This window comes from Suncus etruscus, chromosome 5 (assembly GCF_024139225.1).
Source record: "Suncus etruscus isolate mSunEtr1 chromosome 5, mSunEtr1.pri.cur, whole genome shotgun sequence".
Taxonomy (NCBI): Eukaryota; Metazoa; Chordata; class Mammalia; order Eulipotyphla; family Soricidae; genus Suncus; species Suncus etruscus.
The window spans coordinates 1,150,966-1,169,126 of NC_064852.1; the positions used below are offsets into that span (position 1 = coordinate 1,150,966).

Sequence of the window (18,161 nt, forward strand, 5' to 3'; positions counted from 1 at the left end):
TTGTCCTTCCAGCTCTCAAAGCATTCATGTGGGATGACCTCAGAGGCCCTCTCCTGCACAGCTCCAGGTTGGCGTGTGTAAGGCAAGCTCCCAACCCACTGTACTATCTCTCTGGCCCCTGTTTGTTTGTACGTGTTTGACCCACATGTGTCTCCTGTCATGGCTAAGAAAGATCTATGACTTTATCCATTGCCACATTACTGAGGAGGAAACAAACTCAGGGCTGAAGCACCTTGTAGGACACACACAGCCTGTCCAGGCAGGGCCTACCCAAAACTTCTGTGGGCTTCCCAATGTCAGGGATGAAGTCACGCACCATAATGTGGGTTGTTCATGTATGGCCTGTGTGGCAGTTGCGAGCCTTGCAACACTGTGCCCTGGCAGCCTTGGGCCTTTGCAAATGGTGCTCTTAAGAGGTCAAATGAGGGGCTGGAGAGATAGCACAAAGGTAGGGCATTTGCCTTGTGTGCAGAAGGACAGTGGTTCGAATCCCGGCATCCCATCTGGTCCCCGAGCCTGCCGGGGGCGATTTCTGAGCATAGAGCCAGGAGTAGCCCCTGAGTGCTGCTGGATGTGACCCAACCCCCACCCCCCCAAAAAAAGGTCAAGTGAATGGCTTCTACAAGGATTTTATAAAAAGAAAAATAAAAAAATGTAAGTAAAAAGATTAAATGCTAGGGCTGGAGAGATAGCATGGAGGCAGGGTGTTTGCCTTGCATGCTGAAGGACGGTGGTTCGAATCCCGGCCTTCCATATGGTCCCCCGAGCCTGCCAGGAGCGATTTCTGAGCCTAGAGCCAGGAGTAAACCCTGAACATACTGGGTGTGACCCAAAAAAACAAAGAAAAGGAAAGATGAAATGCTGAAAAGAGAGAAATTGAATGAATGAAGAAGAGGGAAATGAATCTAAGAGGAAAAAGTGATTAAAAAGAGAGAGATGGGCCAGAGCGATAGCAAAGCAATAGGGCATTTGCCTTGTACACGACCAATCTGGGACCAACCTGGGTTCAATCCCCAGCATCCCATATGGTCCCCTAAACCTACCAGAAGCGATTTCTGAGCACGGGTGTGGTCCAAACCCCCCAATAAATAAAAAATAAAAATGAAAAAGAGAGAAATTGAGAAAAATAGATTTATTATATAGATAAAAAGAGATTTAGACACAGAGAGATAGAGAAAATGAGCAAATGAGCAAAAGAGATTTATATATAGAGAAAAATGAGTTAGATAAATAAGGAAAAATTATAAGTAGAAAATATTTGCCCCTTAGATAGATAGATAGAAATAAAAAGTGAAAAACTGATAACCCTACATCTGTCCCCTCTCAGCAGAAAGCAGCTAGAAAGAATTTGTAGCCCCTGGATCCTAAAGGATTGAAGTTTTTCACTTTCTTAGGCATAAGTAGATTAGGCCTGGGGCTTAAAAATTACAAGGTGAATGTTTTATTCCTTAAACACTTTCATTTCTTCTCTACACCTGTTTCTCAGCTTTGAAGCTTCTTTTTTTTTTGTTGTTGTTGTTAATTTTTATTTAAGCACCATCATTACAAACATGATTGTCCTTGGGTTTCAGTCATAAAAAGAACACCCCCCATCTTTGGAGCTTCTAAACAAACTATCAGGAAGAGGAATGCAGCTGACAACCACTAAGGCTTTTGCAGACCATCACCTGAATGAATTCCACTGACCGCTGAGGATAATTCTCATACAAAGTACACACACACACACACACACACACACACACACACACACACACACACACACACACACACCCTAAGGTGGAAACACGCCCCTTGGATACCCTCACTGTAATGACAATTGAACCTGGACACACCCCCTTGTCACGCCAGGTATAAAGGAAAAAAACTTGGACCTTCGCTGGGGGCCCAGGATAGCGACCAGAGCAACGCCTGCCCGCTCTGGGAGGCCAGAGATAAGCATCAGAGAGCTGTTGCCTGCTTTGTGCCATTCCTTTCTCTTTTTCTCCTGTACCAAAGGCCCCCCCTCCTCCCCATCAATCTATCCATATCTCTCTGAAACCCCCAGGCAGCAGAGGCAGGCCTCAGGCTCCAGGAGGAATAAAAAGTACAACTTGGTTTCTCTTTCTCTCTCTCTCTGACCCAGGTGGGCTGTCGCTACTAGTTGGCATCCCTGGGTGGGCATGAGGTCCCACCTGGCAGCCAGGCCCATGAGTTGTGGAAGAGAGGGGGGCTGTCTCCGGGGCTGGACCCCTGGGTAATAGCACAGCTGCAGGGCGTTTGCCTTGCACATGGCCAACCAGGGACAGACCCAGGTTGGATCCCCAGCATCCCATATGGTCCCCCGAGCCTGGCAGGAGTGATTTCTGAGTGCAGAGCCAGGAAGAACCCCTGAGCACTGCCGAGTGTGACCCAAATACCAAAACCAAACAAACAAAAAGAGGACAGTCCCCCTGCAGTGAGTCTGTCAGGCTGGGTGGGGTGGGGAGAATGAACAGAAGAAATACCCAGGCCTGCTCTGGCCCTGAGGTATTGGCCAATGACAGTCAGTGACATGCCTAAAGAGAATGCAGCTAGAGCGGAGGCTAGGAATGAGGGAGGGTCCCTGATGAACCCCCGTTCCCAGGCAGACCTATCTGGAGGGGCCACGGTCCAGCGGGTCCTGGAGGCTTTGATTCTGCCTCTGCCATCTCTCCCACGCCCACAACTACGAAGCCACAGATTCCCCGAGTGCCTGGGTTCAGGTCAGCGCAGCTCCTGGGCTGGTCTCAGAGGCAGTTCTGGGGACAAGGACAGGAAGGAGCTGACCGGGAAGTGCTGGTGCGCCCCTGGGTGCTTCCCTCTAGCTTCAGGGTAGAGGTAAACTTAGATGGGGTGTGGGGGCTGATGCTGCCTGGGCTCAGGGCCACAGGGTGACCAGGGAAAGAATTGCAAGGAGGGCTGAGTGATAATACAGTGGGGAGAGTGCTTTCTAGCACGAGGCCCACCGGGCTTTGGTCCCAACCATCCCATATGGTCTTCCTGAGCCCGCCAGGAGTAATTCTTGAACTGGAGTGAGAAGTAAGCCCCGAGCATCGCATTGTGTGGCAAAAACAACAACAGCAACAGCAAGAAACAACCCTGCCCTAACAAACTAACAAAAGCACAGCAAAAAAAATAAAAAATAAAAAAAAATAAAACAAACTTCAAGGAGATTTGTGTGTGTGTGTGTGTGTGTGTGTGTGTGTGTGTGTGTGTGTGTGTGTGTGTGTGTGTGTGTGTGTGTGTGTGTCTTACTTTGAGCATCCCGGAGAGAAGTCAGTCAGGCAAAGAGGAAACAACACCCAGGACCAGAAAGCATGGCAGGAATTTCAGCTGGCCACCGTGGGGGCTGGGGTGCAGAAAGAGGCAGGGCGGGGTCCCAGGGTGGAGATTGAATGCCAGATTGGGGGGTGGGGTGGAGGCAGCTGCTGGGAGGTCACCAGCAGAGGAGAGACCGTCAAACTGGAGCTTGACAGGAATACAGAAGAGGAAGTTGGACTTCAAGGACAGGAGCACAGCCAGTCGGGAAGCTATGCTGGCCTTCACAGGGTGGCCCTCAACAGGGAAGGATTCACCCCCAGCGGGTGACACGCTGCTGTGAGCTCGTCCTCAGCTGGTGGCCCCTGAGAAGAGAGCCATGGCGCCAATGGGGCACCCCCACCCTGGGTGCCGACCAGTCCAGAACTAACCCAGCCCAAGTAGATTCAGGCCCAGGCCCTTCGGAGCTACCCAGGACAGCTCTAAGGGGCTAGAGTGCTTCACTGCCCCATGCCAGGGGTTGAGCCCTGCACTCGGGCTGCCCGATGGTCAGCAGCACCCCTGCATGGCCTGCTCTTATCCAGGATAAAGTCCTCAACAGCCCCTACTAACCCCCTGCACCCCAATACTTCTCAGAGCCTGCTTTCAGGAGGAACCAACCTATGGCTAGGAGGAGGGCAGGGCCTTTGCTCTGTTGCCTGGCTGGGGTGGGGGAGAGACCGTCCCCAAGACAGTGTGGCTTCAAGACCCCGGAGAGCCAGCCAGAAAAGGGGTGGCAAGTGGGCTCCCCAGGACAGAAGCAGGGGAGCTGGGGGCTTTGAGGGGTGAGGATGAGGCCAGGAAAGGGAGGGAGTCTTGACCTTGGATTGCTCCACCACCCCCTTCAAGCAGCAGGAAGTAGGGCTGGCTGCTCGGAGGAGGAGAGGCACATTAGAGCAATTTCACAAGAAAGCGATGACCAGAGGTGACTTTCCATGAGAAGAGTTGTCCTAGCACGGGCGAGGTGGCAAGGGCTGAGAAGAGGGAGTAGCGGTGTTCCAGGCTGCGCACCCACAGAGGAAAAGCCATGCCAGGCAGAAGAAGGCCAAGGTGCCAAGACATGGGGAAAATAGGGGGAGCAAGGGGGCTTGGGTGCCGGGGCAGAAGGAACGTGAATTTTACACCGAGCTGGAGTTGTTTTTTGTCCTGTGTGATGCTGGGACATTCTCAGTCGGAAACATGGCCCCTCCTGTACTGTGTCACCTCTCATGCCTTCCCTCAGGAGCACCGACGGGAGAGCCCACTTTCAGGCACATCGCAGACCTCAGAGACTTTGCTTCTTCGCTCAAACACCTCGCATTGCTCAAACCTTCACTGGGTCGTTTAAGACCTCTCAGCTCCATCTCTTCCCCTGAAACGCCCTCTTCCTTTATTATTTTTATTTTTATTTTTTTGGTTTATGGGTCACACCCAGCAGCACTCAGGGGTTACTCCTGGTTCTATGCTCAGAAATCAGTCCTGGCAGGCACAGGGGACCATATGGGATGCCAGGATTCGAACTACCGATCTTCTGCATGAAAGGCAAACGCTTTACCTCCATGCTATCTCTCCGGCCCCTCCTTTAATTTTTTCTCTTCTTAAATAATACCTTTATTGAAGCTCCATGATTACAAACATGATATTATTTTGGTTTCAGTCATACAAAGAACACCCCCCCTCACCAGTGCAACCTTCCCACCACCAATGCCCCCCATCTCCCTCCTCCCACACCCCTTGCTTGTATTCCAGACAGGCCACTCACTACCATTGTCACGATAGTTGTGTGTGTGTATTTATTTCTCTAACTGAACTCACCACACTTTGTGGGAAGCTTCATACCATGGGCTGGTCCTTTCAGCCCTCATCTCTATTGTCTCTGGGTATTATTACAATAATTCTTTTATTTATCTTAAATCATACAGGTGGGTGAGACTATTCTGTATCTATCTCTCTCCCTCTGACTTATTGCATTCAGCATAATAGTTTCCATGTCCATCCATATCTAGAAAAATTTCATGACTATATTTTTTCCTGATGGCTGCATAGTATTCCATTGTGTAGACATACCACAGTTTCTTTAGCCACTCATCTGTTGTCAGGCATCTGGGTTGTTTCCTCCTCCTCTTCCTTTTAGTCTCTTGGTCTGGGTTTGCTTTGTTTTATTTTTCTTTACAGGACCCAGGATGGAATCAGCCACTGAGTTCCAGCCTCAGTTTCCTTCCTGGAAATGACTTGTGGTGCCGAGAACTGCAGGCAGCAGGACTGTCAGAATTACCCTTTGGAGCATGTGGGACTCTAAGGATCTGAACCCATGCCCACATGGTTGCAAGGCAGATTCTCTAAGTGGCTGCTCTATTCCTCTGGATGTTTGGGGGGATAATTTTTGGGGAGGGGGCTGCCATTTCTGTCTACTGTTCCAGGAAGACTTCCAGGTCTGTCTGGGTGGGCAGAAGCCCTTATCTCGGCTGATGAGCATCTTAGGCGAGTCATTTCATGCCCTGAGCCTCCATTTCCATGTCTCTAAAGTTAGAACAGATACACCCCCAAGTCTTAGCACCCCCGTCCAGCTGCCTAGGTCAAGACCCTGCCCCCCAAAGGGGCTCAAACGCAAGATGGCTGATGGCTTTGACTCAAAGCTCTGGTAGTTGAATCCACTTCCCAGAATTCACCTCCACAACAGTGGAACACGTATAAATTGAATTCCTTGTAATTAGGAAGATCTTCAAAGAGAGCCTTCAGGGCTGCGGTGAATACCTGGCACACGCACACACACAGGGCGCGGGGCTCCGTGCCCAGCACTTCCTGTCTTGCCAGCACTGCTGAGGGTAGCTCCTGGTGGCCCCCAGCAGCTCTGCGAAGGTCCCCCTCTCCGAAGATCTGGGACTGGAGAGCTGGTTTGAAGGGCTGGAGCACCTCTTAGTGAGCACCTTCGTACCCCAGGATCCCCTGAGCACTGTTACTAGTGACCCCCAAGCACGGGGCTTCGGAGTAGCCAACTCTTGTGCCCCAAAGGAAGAAGGAAGAGAGACAGGAAAAAGAAAGCTGTGAAGACAGTTGAGTAACGATGCCTGGCACACAAGGCTTCTCTCCCCTGGTTGATAGGGTAAACTAACAGCCCCAAAAAGTCTCCTTGGTGACTGCGGCCTCTCCAGCTTGAGACGGGCAATACCCACCTCACGCGCCATATTTCTCTCTCAAGTCCCCCGAGTCCCAGACCGCAAAAAGGTGATTTCTTCTAGCCATTAGCATAATTACCTGACTGGAAAAGCGATTAGATGAGCCTGTGATTTTTGCACAGTTATTTGTCTGCAGTAAGTCACCTGAAGTTCACCTGCCACGGGGATTCATGGCTGCATTCCCTAATCGGAGGGAAACATCGAGCTAATAACGGAGGCCCCTTGATCTAATTGGGTTTCCGTGCCAGGAGGTGCCCTCCCAGAAGATTCAACTCCGGGCGTTCCCAATTTCCAGGTTTGTTACACTTGATTCAATCTGAGGGCGCTGAAGTCCCTTCTTTATCACCCAAAGGCATCTAGAAGCAAAATGGAGTCCAGCTCTGCAAGCTTTCGGGGTGCCTGTGGGGTGGGGGCGGAAGGGGAAGAAGGAGGGATGGTTGACAGGTGGAGGCAGGGCTGAGGAAGGCCACACACTCTCCCCTAATTTTCCTCCACTCCTTCATTAGCTCCTTCCATCTTCTCCTGTGTCAGGGATCTCTCTTGGGCAAGCCCTAGTCTGGCTGTCATTTGAGAACAGACAGAGCAGCAAGCCCTTCCACCACCTTGTCTGTTTTGTTTTGTTTGTTTTGGTTACATTTGGCAGCGCTCAAGGGTCACTCCTGGCTCTGCACTCAGAAATCGCTCCTGGCAGGCTCGGGAGACCATATGGGATGCAGGGAATTGAACCCACGTCTGTCCTGAGTTGGCTGCCTGCAAGGCAAATGCCCTACTGCTGTGCTATTGCTCTGGCCCTACCCTAAAGTTCTAATTCTATTTTTGTTGTTGTTGTTTTGGTCACACCGGCAGTGCTCAGGGGCCACTCCTGGCTCTACACTCAGAAATAGCTCCTGGCAGGCTCCGGGGACCATATGGGATATTGGGATTTGAACCACCGACCTTCTACATGCAAGGCAAAAGCCCTACCTTCATGCTATCTCTCTGGGCCCCTAAAGTTTTCATTCTCACCCAGGAACCACCTTGGACTAAGTCGGGGGCGTGTGGGGGCCGTGTTGGAAACTGGCTGGGTACAATGCCCTCGAGTCACTGGCATCCGAGTCTGGCACTGTCCTAGCTGCTCTGTTCTTATGGCTTTGGGGTCACTCTCCTTCCTGTTCCCCCACGCCCTCCCCCGAAGCCCCTGGTCCCAGAGACCCAGTGTCCTTTGTTGCCAGCCATGTCCTCAAACAAAAGCCACTTTCAGAAGGCCACATTTGCTCCTGTGTGGGCACTCGGCTGAGGGCGGAGCTGGGCGGGCAGACCCAGGAGGTCATGAGCTCTGCTTCCCCGCTGCACCTGGTCCTCCCCTCCCGGCCAGGCGAAGGGGCTTTGGCCAGTACCTCTGTATCCTATTTACATTTATGGAGACAGACAGGTTTGGGGGCCACTCTCAGAGATCACAGTGTTGGGAACCAAATTCAGGCCTTGAGGATGTCACATTTGAGTTCCAGCCCTGATCATCTCTCAGCCCTTGCTCAGTGCTTTAAAAAGTGATTTAGGGGGGCTGGAGAGATAGCACAGCAGTAGGGCTTTGCCTTGCAAGCAACCGACCTGGGATGGATCTAGGTTCAATTCCCGGCCTCCATATGGTCCCCTGAGCCTGCCAGGAGTGATTCCTGAGTGCAGAGCCAGGAGTAACCCCTGAATACTGCCAACAAACAAAGAAATAAAATAAAGCTGAAATGGGGCCAACGTAGTAGGAAAACTAGGGAGCTGGCTCCAGGGACTTTCAGAGACTTATCAGGGCCAGTGGTCCAGCCCTGGTGGCCACCACCTTAGAGTAAGGCCTGCTGGGCCCGCTGTGTCCTCAGGGGCAGGAGCCAGGGGGTGGGGGGGTACTGTCCCCACCCCTCTGGGGAGGGGGAGCGGAAGCTGAGAGACCCAACAGGCTGAGCCCAGGGGTGGCAGAAGTTGGGGAAGTTGGAAGCTGGAACTTCTGTATGAAAATTGGGGACCCCCCCCCAGCCCCGAGTCTATAGACAGAGAATGTGACTTGGGCCATGGGAGCCCTGGCAGCTGTGGGCCTGCTCCCTCTAGAGACCCCCACCCCAAGGATGAGCACCCTACTGGGCTCTCTGGGCTCTGTCCCCCTAAAACACCTCCAAGAGGGATGCTCAGGCCTGGGAGTGTCAGTCATTCTAGCGCTCAACGCTGCACCTCGTTCGTTCCCCCTAGAGCTTCTTCCCTGAGTGCCTGGGCAGGGGGCAGGGCACCCCACACCTCAAGAGACCCCAATGTCCCTCTGGAGGAAGGACAGAGAAACCCAGTGCCAGCAGCCGAAGCTCTGCTGGGCAGAAGGAAGGGTGAAGAATTGGGGGATGCCATGTGCTGTGCAAAAGCATGGGGTTGAGGGGTGAGCCTCATGCCCCCCACTTGGCCTTGCTCAGCCTTGGTGGTCTCATGGCAGCATGGGGGCTGTTTCCTTCCTCTCAAAGAGAGGGACTCCCATTTAAGTGCTCGGCCACAGCAGCCTCGGGGTTTGGTGTCTTCTGGCCACCACTTGCCTGTCTGTGTGCCCCCAGACATCTCACGCTGGCCGAGAGCCTGGAGCGAGATGGAGGAAATTTGGGCCTCACATCCCTTCCTGACCATGCCACCTAGGTCTCCCTGGTGGGGAAACTGAGGCTGCCAAGACTCCGAGTCTCAGCCCTGGGCTGGGGCTTGCGACTTTGCTCGGTGGCAAACCTGAGGCAACCCCAGGTGCCTCAGTCACTCCTCAGACTTTGGGAATTTGCCTCCTGGGGCTCCATCCACACCAGGCCTCGGACCCGAGCCAATCAGTCCACAGGACTGCTGTGTGATCTTGGGTGAGTGGCTCAGCCTCTCTGAGTGTTTCCTCCTCTCTCACCCATAACTAACACTGACCTTGCGGGGCTGTGCCGAGAAAAAGGGAGGGGATGGCCATGAGGAAAGAGCAGAGCCCAGAGAGAAAGACAGTTCAGGGCTGCGGCACATGCCTGGCCGAGGCAGAGCTCAAGTTCCAGCCCCAAGACTGAGGAGCCTGAGGCCCGAAATAGGTTCACGTGACATGGACAGCCCCCACCCCAGGCCTCACGAACCTTCCAAACCAAGCCTCCTCCTTTAGTAGCTCCTGGGTCTGGGCCAGAGTTGGCCCCCTGGGAACACAGTCAGCTTCCTCCTCTGGTGACAAGGGCCGGAGAGGGGGGACACGGGGCCCCTGATTGCTTCCAGCCCAAAATAGCCTCTCCTGGGCTGGCCTGGGCCTGCCGCAGCTGCTCCGAGCTCCTGTCACCCTGAGCTGTCATTGCCTCGTGCGGCTCCTGCCACCCAGCACTCATGCCTGGAACTTTGTCGGTGCCCTAGCTCCCTCGGTCCTGAAGGCATACATCCCACGGTCATAGACTAGTGGGGGTGGGAGTGTTGCGGGCAGCTGGAGCTCATTGACCACCCACAGAGAAGACCCAGGCTAGGGCCGGAGCTATGGCACAGCAGTAGGGCATTTGCCTTGCACGCAGCTGACTTGGGATGGATCCGGGCCCAATCCCCAGCATTTTATATGGTCCCTGAGCCTGCCGAAAGCAATTTCTGAGTGCAGAGCCAGGAGGAACCCCTAAGCACTGCTGTGTATGTCCCAAAAACAAAAACAAAACAAGAAAAAAAGAAAGAAAGAAAAGATGCAGGCTAGATAGCATGGTATTTATATCCAGAGACGATAGAGATGAGGGCCAGGAGACCAGGCCATGGCAGGAAGCTTGCCACAAAGGGTGGGGCATGCAGTTAGGGCAGAGAAGGGAGCCCTGAGACAAGTGACAAGTGACTATGAGAGATGGAAGTGATCACTGAACAAGAACTCGGTGCTGAAAAGAGATAAAGTGATTTGCACGATGCTAACAGCAGTGCAAACCACAGAGTCAAAAAGGACAAAAAGAGGGACCAGAGAGCTAGCATGGAGGTAGCCTTGCATGCAGAAGGTCGGTGGTTCGAATCCCGGCATCCCATATGGTCCCCCGAGCATGAGGGGGGCAATTTCTGAGCGTAGAGCCAGGAGTAGGCCCTAAGCGCTGCCGGGTGTGACCCAAAAGCCAAAAAAAAAAGTCAAAAAAGAGGGTGGGAGTAAAATGCCTGACCCAGAGGCAGTCATCGGGGAAGATGGGAGGGACGCTAGGGACATCAGTGTCGGGAAATGTGCCCTAGTGAAGGGTGTATGTATATTTGTTCAGAGTGCAACTCAGGGCCGGAGCGGTGGTGCAGTGGTAGGGCATTTGCCTTGCACACGCTAACCTAGGACCGACTGTGGTTCGAACCCTCTGCATCCCATATGGTTCCCCAAGCCAAGAGTGATTTCTGAACCCAGAGTCAGCAGTAACCGCTCAGCGTCACAGGGTGTGGTCCCCAAAGCAAAATATATAATTTATATTTTAATATAAATATTACATTTTTTTTTTTTTGGTTTTTGGGCCACACCCGGTACTGCTCAGGGGTTACTCCTGGCTATGCGCTCAGAAGTCGCTCCTGGCTTGGGGGACCATATGGGACACCGGGGGATCGAACTGCGGTCCGTCCAAGGCTAGCGCAGGCAAGGCAGGCACCTTACCTCTAGCGCCACCGCCCGGCCCCAATATTACATTATTTTAATATAAAACAAAAACTTTATCATAAAAATAAATCCCATTAAAATATAAACATGTTTTAATATTCTTAAGCCACACTGTTTAAATAAAAGGAAAAAGGAAAAGAAATGAAAAGAAAAGACCCAGACTTTGTGACTGCAGCCCCCAAGTTCCAGTCTGGCCCTATTCCGGCCATCGCTTAGCTCTCAGGGTGTTGCATTAGTTAATTAACGATGGGGCTGGATCGCGGTGGATGGCGATGGATTTCTTTCTGCCATCCCAGGCCACGTGGCTTCGCAACCCCATCTAGCGGGCGGGTCCCAGGCCCAGGTGAAAGGCGGAAATCAGACTTATCCAGAAACAGGCATCAGGAAGCATTAACTTTATTCATGCCCTATTCACCACATGTGTGTGGCCTATCTCATAACCTTTTAAGCATTCAGCCATTCTAGGCTACCCTGTGTCTTAACCCTTTCAGCCATCTTCCCTTTGGCCTCCATCCTGGTCCAAGACCAGAAACAGAGACCCCAAAGCCAGCGAGCTCAGCAGGGCCGAAAAGGCCCGAATTCCCTCAGTCCAAGGCTTATCTAACTTTTCCAAGACCCCTCCCAGGAATGGGCCGGGTCTTGCAGGTAAGGTCACACCTATTATCTGGTTTCCAAGACCCCTCCCAGAAATGGGTGGGTCTCAGATAGGTACCCTACATCAGGGTTCCATGGGTGTCCTGGGAAGGGACAAGACAACGTGCCTCAGGGGCAGCTGGTCCGGAGGAGGCCGAGAGTGGCCATGAAGGACCTGTGAAGAGTTTTGGCTGAAGGAGGGGACGGTGCTCCTGACATTTGTCACTCTCTCAAGCCTGCCTCTGCCCTTTGGGGGACCCCAGCTGGTCAGCACCAGGGAGAAGTAAAAGCTTTGAGAGGCAAAGAATTGGGAAGTGGGGTAAGACACTTGACTTACATGCAGCAAAATCTAGTTTTTAAAATATTTTTAATATAGTTTTGGGAAAAAAAATATTTTTGGTGGTGTGGGCACACCTGGCAATGTTCAGATACTGCCTGTTTAATTTAAGAAAAGTTGAAAAAATCAGAAGGTGGGGCCGGAGAGATAGCACAGCGGCATTTGCTTTGCAAGCAGCCGTCCCAGGACCAAAGTGGTTGGTTTGAATCCTGACGTCCCATATGGTCCCCCATGCCTGCCAGGAGCTATTTCTGAGCAGACAGCCAGGAGTAACCCCTGAGCACCGCCTGGTGTGCCCCCCCCCCAAAAAAAATGAGAAGGTTGGGACTGAAGAGATAGCACAGCGGTAGGGCATTTGCCTTGCATGCAGCTGATTCAGGACAGATGGTGGTTCAAAACCCGGCATCCCATATGGTCCCCTGTGTCTGCCAGGAGCAATTTCTGAGTGCAGAGCCAGGAGTAACCCCTGAGCGCCACCAGGTGTGACCCAAAAACAAAACAAAACAAGTCAGAAGGTCCGCTGGGCTCCCCCAGCGGAGATGGCTGAGAAAAGACCCAAAGGGAGGTCGTTGCTTTCTTGCAAAGTGAGGGTGGTAGTTGTCAAGCTTAGTAATAGTTGCAAACAATAGTTGCAAACATTTATTGGGCCTCATAAGAACCTCCCTGCTGCTGTGCTAAGTATGTCTATAGTCGAGCATTTACTTCCAGGTGGCAAAATTAGTGAACACAAATACGGAGTGGTTAAATGTCACTTTCCCTGGGAAAATCAGCTTCAAGAGAAACATAAAAAAAACTTTGTGATTAATTCTCAAAGTCAAGTTAGTCTCTTAAAAGATGTTCTGCTCACTCAGACAAAAGGACCCTTTGTAGGAACACCTGGGAAACATGCTCATCTTTTCATTTATATCAGAATTGGCACCCAAAGTCCAGCCTAGGAGGAAAAATCTTGGAGATGTTGAAGTTTGCCCTTAGATTCCAGAGAAGCTTCTGGCTCAACTCCCCTCTGGCTTTTAATTGGAACTTATCATTCAGGAGATTTGTAACCCACACTGAAGACCTGTGAATTGTTTGTTGTGAAGAAACTTATAGATCAGGGGCCGGAGCAGTGGTGCAAGCTGTAAGGCATCTGCCTTGCACGCGCTAACCTAGGATGGATCTCGGTTTGATTCCCCAGCTTCCCATTTGGTCCCCCAAGCCAGGAGTGTTTTCTGAACTCATGGCCAGGAGGAACCCCTGAGCATCAACGGAGGTGGCCCCAAAACAAACAAACAAACAAACAGAAGAAACTTATAGATCAAACAGTCTGTACTGATAAGCTTGTTGCTAACAAGAAAGTACAATTTTTTTTAACTTGGCAGGAAAAGCAGATGTAGGCAGTCTCTCACTAAAATTCATGTTCAAATACATCCTGTAGCATTCAATAAACACACACAATTATGATTCACCCCAACAACTAAGCGTGTCTCCATCATTCGCTGAACCTTGCACCCACTTTCCCAGGGACCCACAAAACTCCCTGAAGTGTCTGGACAAAAAGGCCATGGAACTCAGGCTAATCCTAGCTCTGCATTCAGGAATGATTCCTGATGGGCTCAGGGGAACCATACGGGATCCTGGGATAGAACTTGGGCAGGTGGGAGAGGCAAGCGCCCTCTCTGCTGTGTTATTGCTCTGGCCCGATTCCTGTTCTACCACTGGTCCACATATGGTCCCGAGCACTGCCAGGTCTGGCCCCACATCCCCACAACCCTTGAGAAAAAAATAAAGACAAACACTTGAGGGGAGGGGGGAGGTGGAGCCATAGCACAGCGGGTCAGGCATTTCTTTGCATGTGGTCAACTTGGGTTGATCCCCGGCTACCCATAGGGTCTCCCGAGCCTGTCAGGAGTGATTCCTGAGAGCAGAGCCAGGAGTAGCCCCTGAGTGCCACTGGGTGTGCCCCCCCAAAAAAAACAAAATCAAAGAAACCTTCAAAGTACTTGTGTTCCCTAGAACACATATCACCGTGCATGTGTCCGTGACATCCTCGATGGACTTCCAGACGCCCCCAGAATGCAGAAAGGGCAGTGTGGGTGCCCATGTGCCCAAGCCCCAAGTGGATGCTGAGTGAGGATCAGGGAGCTGCCAGCAGGCAGAGAAACCAACGAGAAGCTCAGCGGCTGCAGATCGGGCGGAGCAAGCAGGAACTGGGTGCCAGGTTTGGCTCCTTGCACCGAGAGACCTGAAGACCTTTGGGAAGTGAGCCCCAAGCAAGGTGCCAGCAGTCAGCCCTAAGCATCTCTGAGTTTGTGTTCCACACACAGAACAAAAAAACAAAGACCAGACACCTTGTTCGGGGAGGTGCTGAGAGGAGCTCAGACACCAGTTCAGGGGCCCTGCTTTCGGGGGACATCTCAAAGCCAGAATGTTTCCGCAGGGGGGCAGTTTGCTCCGTGTCTGACCTGACGTCCTGGGTCTTCTAGGGAGTTTTATTTTCTAAGCTTGTGCTGCTTGAAGCCCAGTTCTGGACCCCTACTCTAGAAAGGCTGGGTCACATCTGTCCCTGCGTCGCTCGTTTCAGCACCAGAGCAAGTGGGGGCCCATTTCCCAGGCTGAGCAGTGGCCAGGCCCCCCTGTTCCAGCTGGTCCCTGTTCTTGTGGGTTTATAATAACCTGTATGTATGTATGTATGTATGTATGTATGTATGTATGGTTTTGGTCCATTGATAGAACTCCACCAAATATCCAGCCCCAGACCTTGGTGCAGGATGTTAAGTGGCATCTGCTCCTTGGACCCAGGACTTGGGGACTTGGAGCGGAGTCGCTCAATCAGTCTTTCTGGGAGTCAGAGGCTGAGCTGACTCTGGGTTGGAACTGGGGGCCCAGACTCCCCTTTCCCTTAGCCGATGTGGCTTCCAGAAAACTGGCAGCAGGTGCAAATGGGAGTTGGCAGGAGAGGATTCCTTGATTTTATTTTTGTTTGTATTTGAGTCACACCTGACGTCACTCAGGGATTCCTCCTGGCTCAGCTCTGCTCTCAGAAATCTCTCCTGGCAGTCACGGGGGACCATATGGGATGCTGGGGATCGGACCACCTGGATTAGCTGCATGCAAGGCAAATGCCCTGCCGCTGTGCCATCTCTCCAGTCCCTGAGAGGGACCCTGTGTGGGCCCAGTTCTGCTCTGTGGAGACATGCCCACAGGCCTCCGATCTCAGAGGTCTATACACACACACACACACACACACACACACACACACACACACACACACACACACACACACACACAGAGCAGGGCTCACTGCCCCCCAGAAGGGCTGCTTCCAGCCAGACTTCCAGTCATCCCCCTGGCCAGGACGCCATCCCCACCCCGGCTGCCAGCCCCCGCCCCCTCAGAATCCAATCCAGGCTCAGGGTCTGTCTGCTCTGGGCTGGAGCTTGGCTAGGACAAGCCGCCTGCACGCCCTCCCACCTTCCTCCCTCCATCCACCGAGGCACAAACTACTTCTCTGACTCCAGCCGGTGCTCTGCCTTCCTGCACTGGACCCCCAAACGGAGCTCAGCCAGTGGGTGAGGGTGGGGGACACTCCCCTCCAGAGCTGGGACTCTCCCTAACCCCCCACCCTGTCCTAGAGGGACCAGCTAGAGGGTCCCTAGCTCCCAGCGCGGCCAACACCACCCAGCCTCCACCCTTCTACCACCATCACCCCCATCCCTGGAAAGCTTTCTTTGGGTTCCCGCTGGAGGGAGGAATTTGGCTTTGGACCTGAGCCCTGAAGCCAGACCTGGAGGGGTGGAGGGCTGGAGGAAAAGAAGTCTCCTAAACAGAGACTGGGGTACCAAGGGGACCCACCCCCAAGACGGATCTGGGCAGGGGTGTGGTTTCTCCCGGAGTGGCCCTTCCGGCTAGCTCCTAAAACTTGCCTCTGCCCTGCCCCATTACAGTAGCCCCCCCCCCCCAAATTCTCTCTTTCTCTCTCTGGTCCCTCTCTCTCTGTCTGTCTCTGATCTCTCTGTTTGTCTGTCTGTCTGTCTCTGGTCTCTGTCTCTTTCTGTTTCTCTATAGTCTGTCATTTTGTCTGTGTCTATCTCTTTCTCTGTCACTGTCTCATCTGTCTGACTCTGGACTCTGTCTCTCTTTAGTCTCTCTGTCTCTCTCTGGTCTCTATCTCTCTTTAACCTGTCTGTCTCGGTCTCTTCCCCCACCCCACCCCCGCTTCCCTTTGCAGTGCCCAAAGTGGACCAGGCAGCACATGTAGGTTTTTTGGGGGCCCGTGCCCACTCAGCAAGCAGACCCTTCCGAACCCAGGCACCCCAGCTTCCCTCGCAAACTCCTGGGCTTGGACCTCCAACCTGCATCCAGCCCTCTGCCCTCTCTGCCAGCCGGCCAGCGAGCGCCCAGCACTGCAGAGACTCAGAGAGCCGGAGTCGGTTCCCCCTGGGGGGCAGCCCCCAGCCCCCACCTCATCCATCCCATCCTGGGGGGACCCCGGGGACCCCAGCAGACGCAAGCGGGCTTCCTGCCAGGCTCTTAATGGCCAGGTGGGCTCATTCCTGCAGCCCGGTTCCCTATCACCAAGCCGTGGATCGAGCTCACTCATCAAACCCCGCTGCAGCCGCAGGCCTGGGGATGGGGATGGAGCCTGGAGACAGACGGACGGACAGACGGCCAGATGGACAGACGGAGGGACAGACGGACAGATGGACAGACGGACGGACAGACGGCCAGATGGACAGACGGAGGGACAGACGGACAGATGGACAGACGGACGGACAGACGGCCAGATGGACAGACGGAGGGACAGACAGGCAGCAAAGTTCTGCCTGAGCTTTCCTGGCCCGAAGAGCCCCCGGAGACACACAGCGGAGACGCACCGCCCCACCCTGGCCCTGCGGTGCTCCCGAGCACTCCCCACCCCTGCGCCCATCTCCCACCCTCACGCCACCCTCCTTCCCTCCTCCCTCCGTCCCTGGCACCGAGCGGGCACGACACGGGGGCTCCTAGGCCCCGGGCGGCCTCCTCCACTCCGCAGCAGCCAACGGCCGCCCAGTGACAGCCCCCACGGCTGGTGATCCTGAGCCGTCCCCAGCCCAGCATCCCGGCGGGCTTACCGGAGGCGGTGTCGGGGTCCCAGAGGCGGAGGCCGGGGGGCTCCATGGTGGGCGCGAGGGCCCCGGGGCCCGGCCCCACCGGCTCTAGGGCCCGGGCCTGTGTCCATGGGGGCCGGGGCCGCTCCCCTGGGGCCCCATGCGGTCTTCCCGCTCGGGGACGGGGTGCTCCCGCGAGCACTGTCGCCTCCAGTCCCGGCCCGGAGCATCCGAGGGCTGGGACGAGGCGAGGCGAGACGCCCCGAGTCGGAGGCTCGGCCGCAGGAGCCGGGCGGGCCGCGCCTCAGCAGGTGCCGAGGGCAGCACCTGCTGGGGCCGGGCTGGGGCCGAGCCGCCCCGGGGGGCCGGTGTGGGGGCCCCGGCCCGGGAGGGGTCTCCTCCGCGGAGAGCCCGGAGCCAGGCGCTCGGCGGGAGGAGCGGGCTCGGCTCGCATCTCCCTCTGCTCCTCCCCCAGTGCTCCAACCCCGGCGGAGTCGCCCACTCAAAGCTGTTCTCCAGACGCTTCCTGCCGGAGGGGGACCGACGAGGCTTCCACTCTCGCCTCCCGCACTGAGTCACCGGCTCCGGAACGGCCACCAGGCAGACACCTGCCAGGCGCTGCTGGCTTCTGGGCCCCCCGCCCCGGAGAGGGCTGCAAGGGGGCTGGAGTCCTTCCTTGGGGCCCGGAGGGCCGAATAACAAGGACTGACTGAGAGTTTCTCCTTGGGGCCCAAGGGTCCAGTAAGAGTTCTTTCACTGTGGCCCTAAGGGTTGATTAAGAGTTCCTCTCCCTTGGGCCCTACGGGTTGAATAGGAGTTCTTCCTTCGGAGCAGTAGTTTTGGGGGGGAGGTATTGAGAATGGGGTTGAGGAGGGTCGAAGGCAGCTGAGAGGGGAGCCGGGGTTCAGCCAGCAGCCTCCAGACCACAACCCCAGGGGCGTCACTGCCTTAGCGCAGGGTGGAGACCCACAGAGTCAGAGTGGGTCCTCTCACCTGTTTTCGACCTTAACGTGGACCAGGGCCCAAGGCTTGTGGCAGGGAAAGGGGCTCCCTGGGGTCCCGTCAGGAGTCAGGGAGGACTG

General features: G+C 54.3%; 1 protein-coding gene across 3 annotated transcripts in view; it reads right to left on the bottom strand.

The window, feature by feature from the left end:
- DAB2IP (DAB2 interacting protein) overlaps positions 1 to 17,310 on the bottom strand; it is a 202,902-nt gene extending 185,592 nt beyond the window's left edge. For 2 of the 3 annotated variants that reach the window (XM_049773064.1, XM_049773062.1), the window contains exon 1: positions 17,104 to 17,309. In XM_049773064.1, the coding sequence (XP_049629021.1) occupies positions 17,104 to 17,149 (46 nt within the window). In that variant the 5' untranslated portion in view covers positions 17,150 to 17,309. Of the gene's footprint in view, positions 1 to 17,103 lie in introns of all 3 variants that reach the window. The other variant, XM_049773063.1, reaches the window with a different exon arrangement.
- Between the last annotated feature and the right edge of the window lie 851 nt (positions 17,311 to 18,161).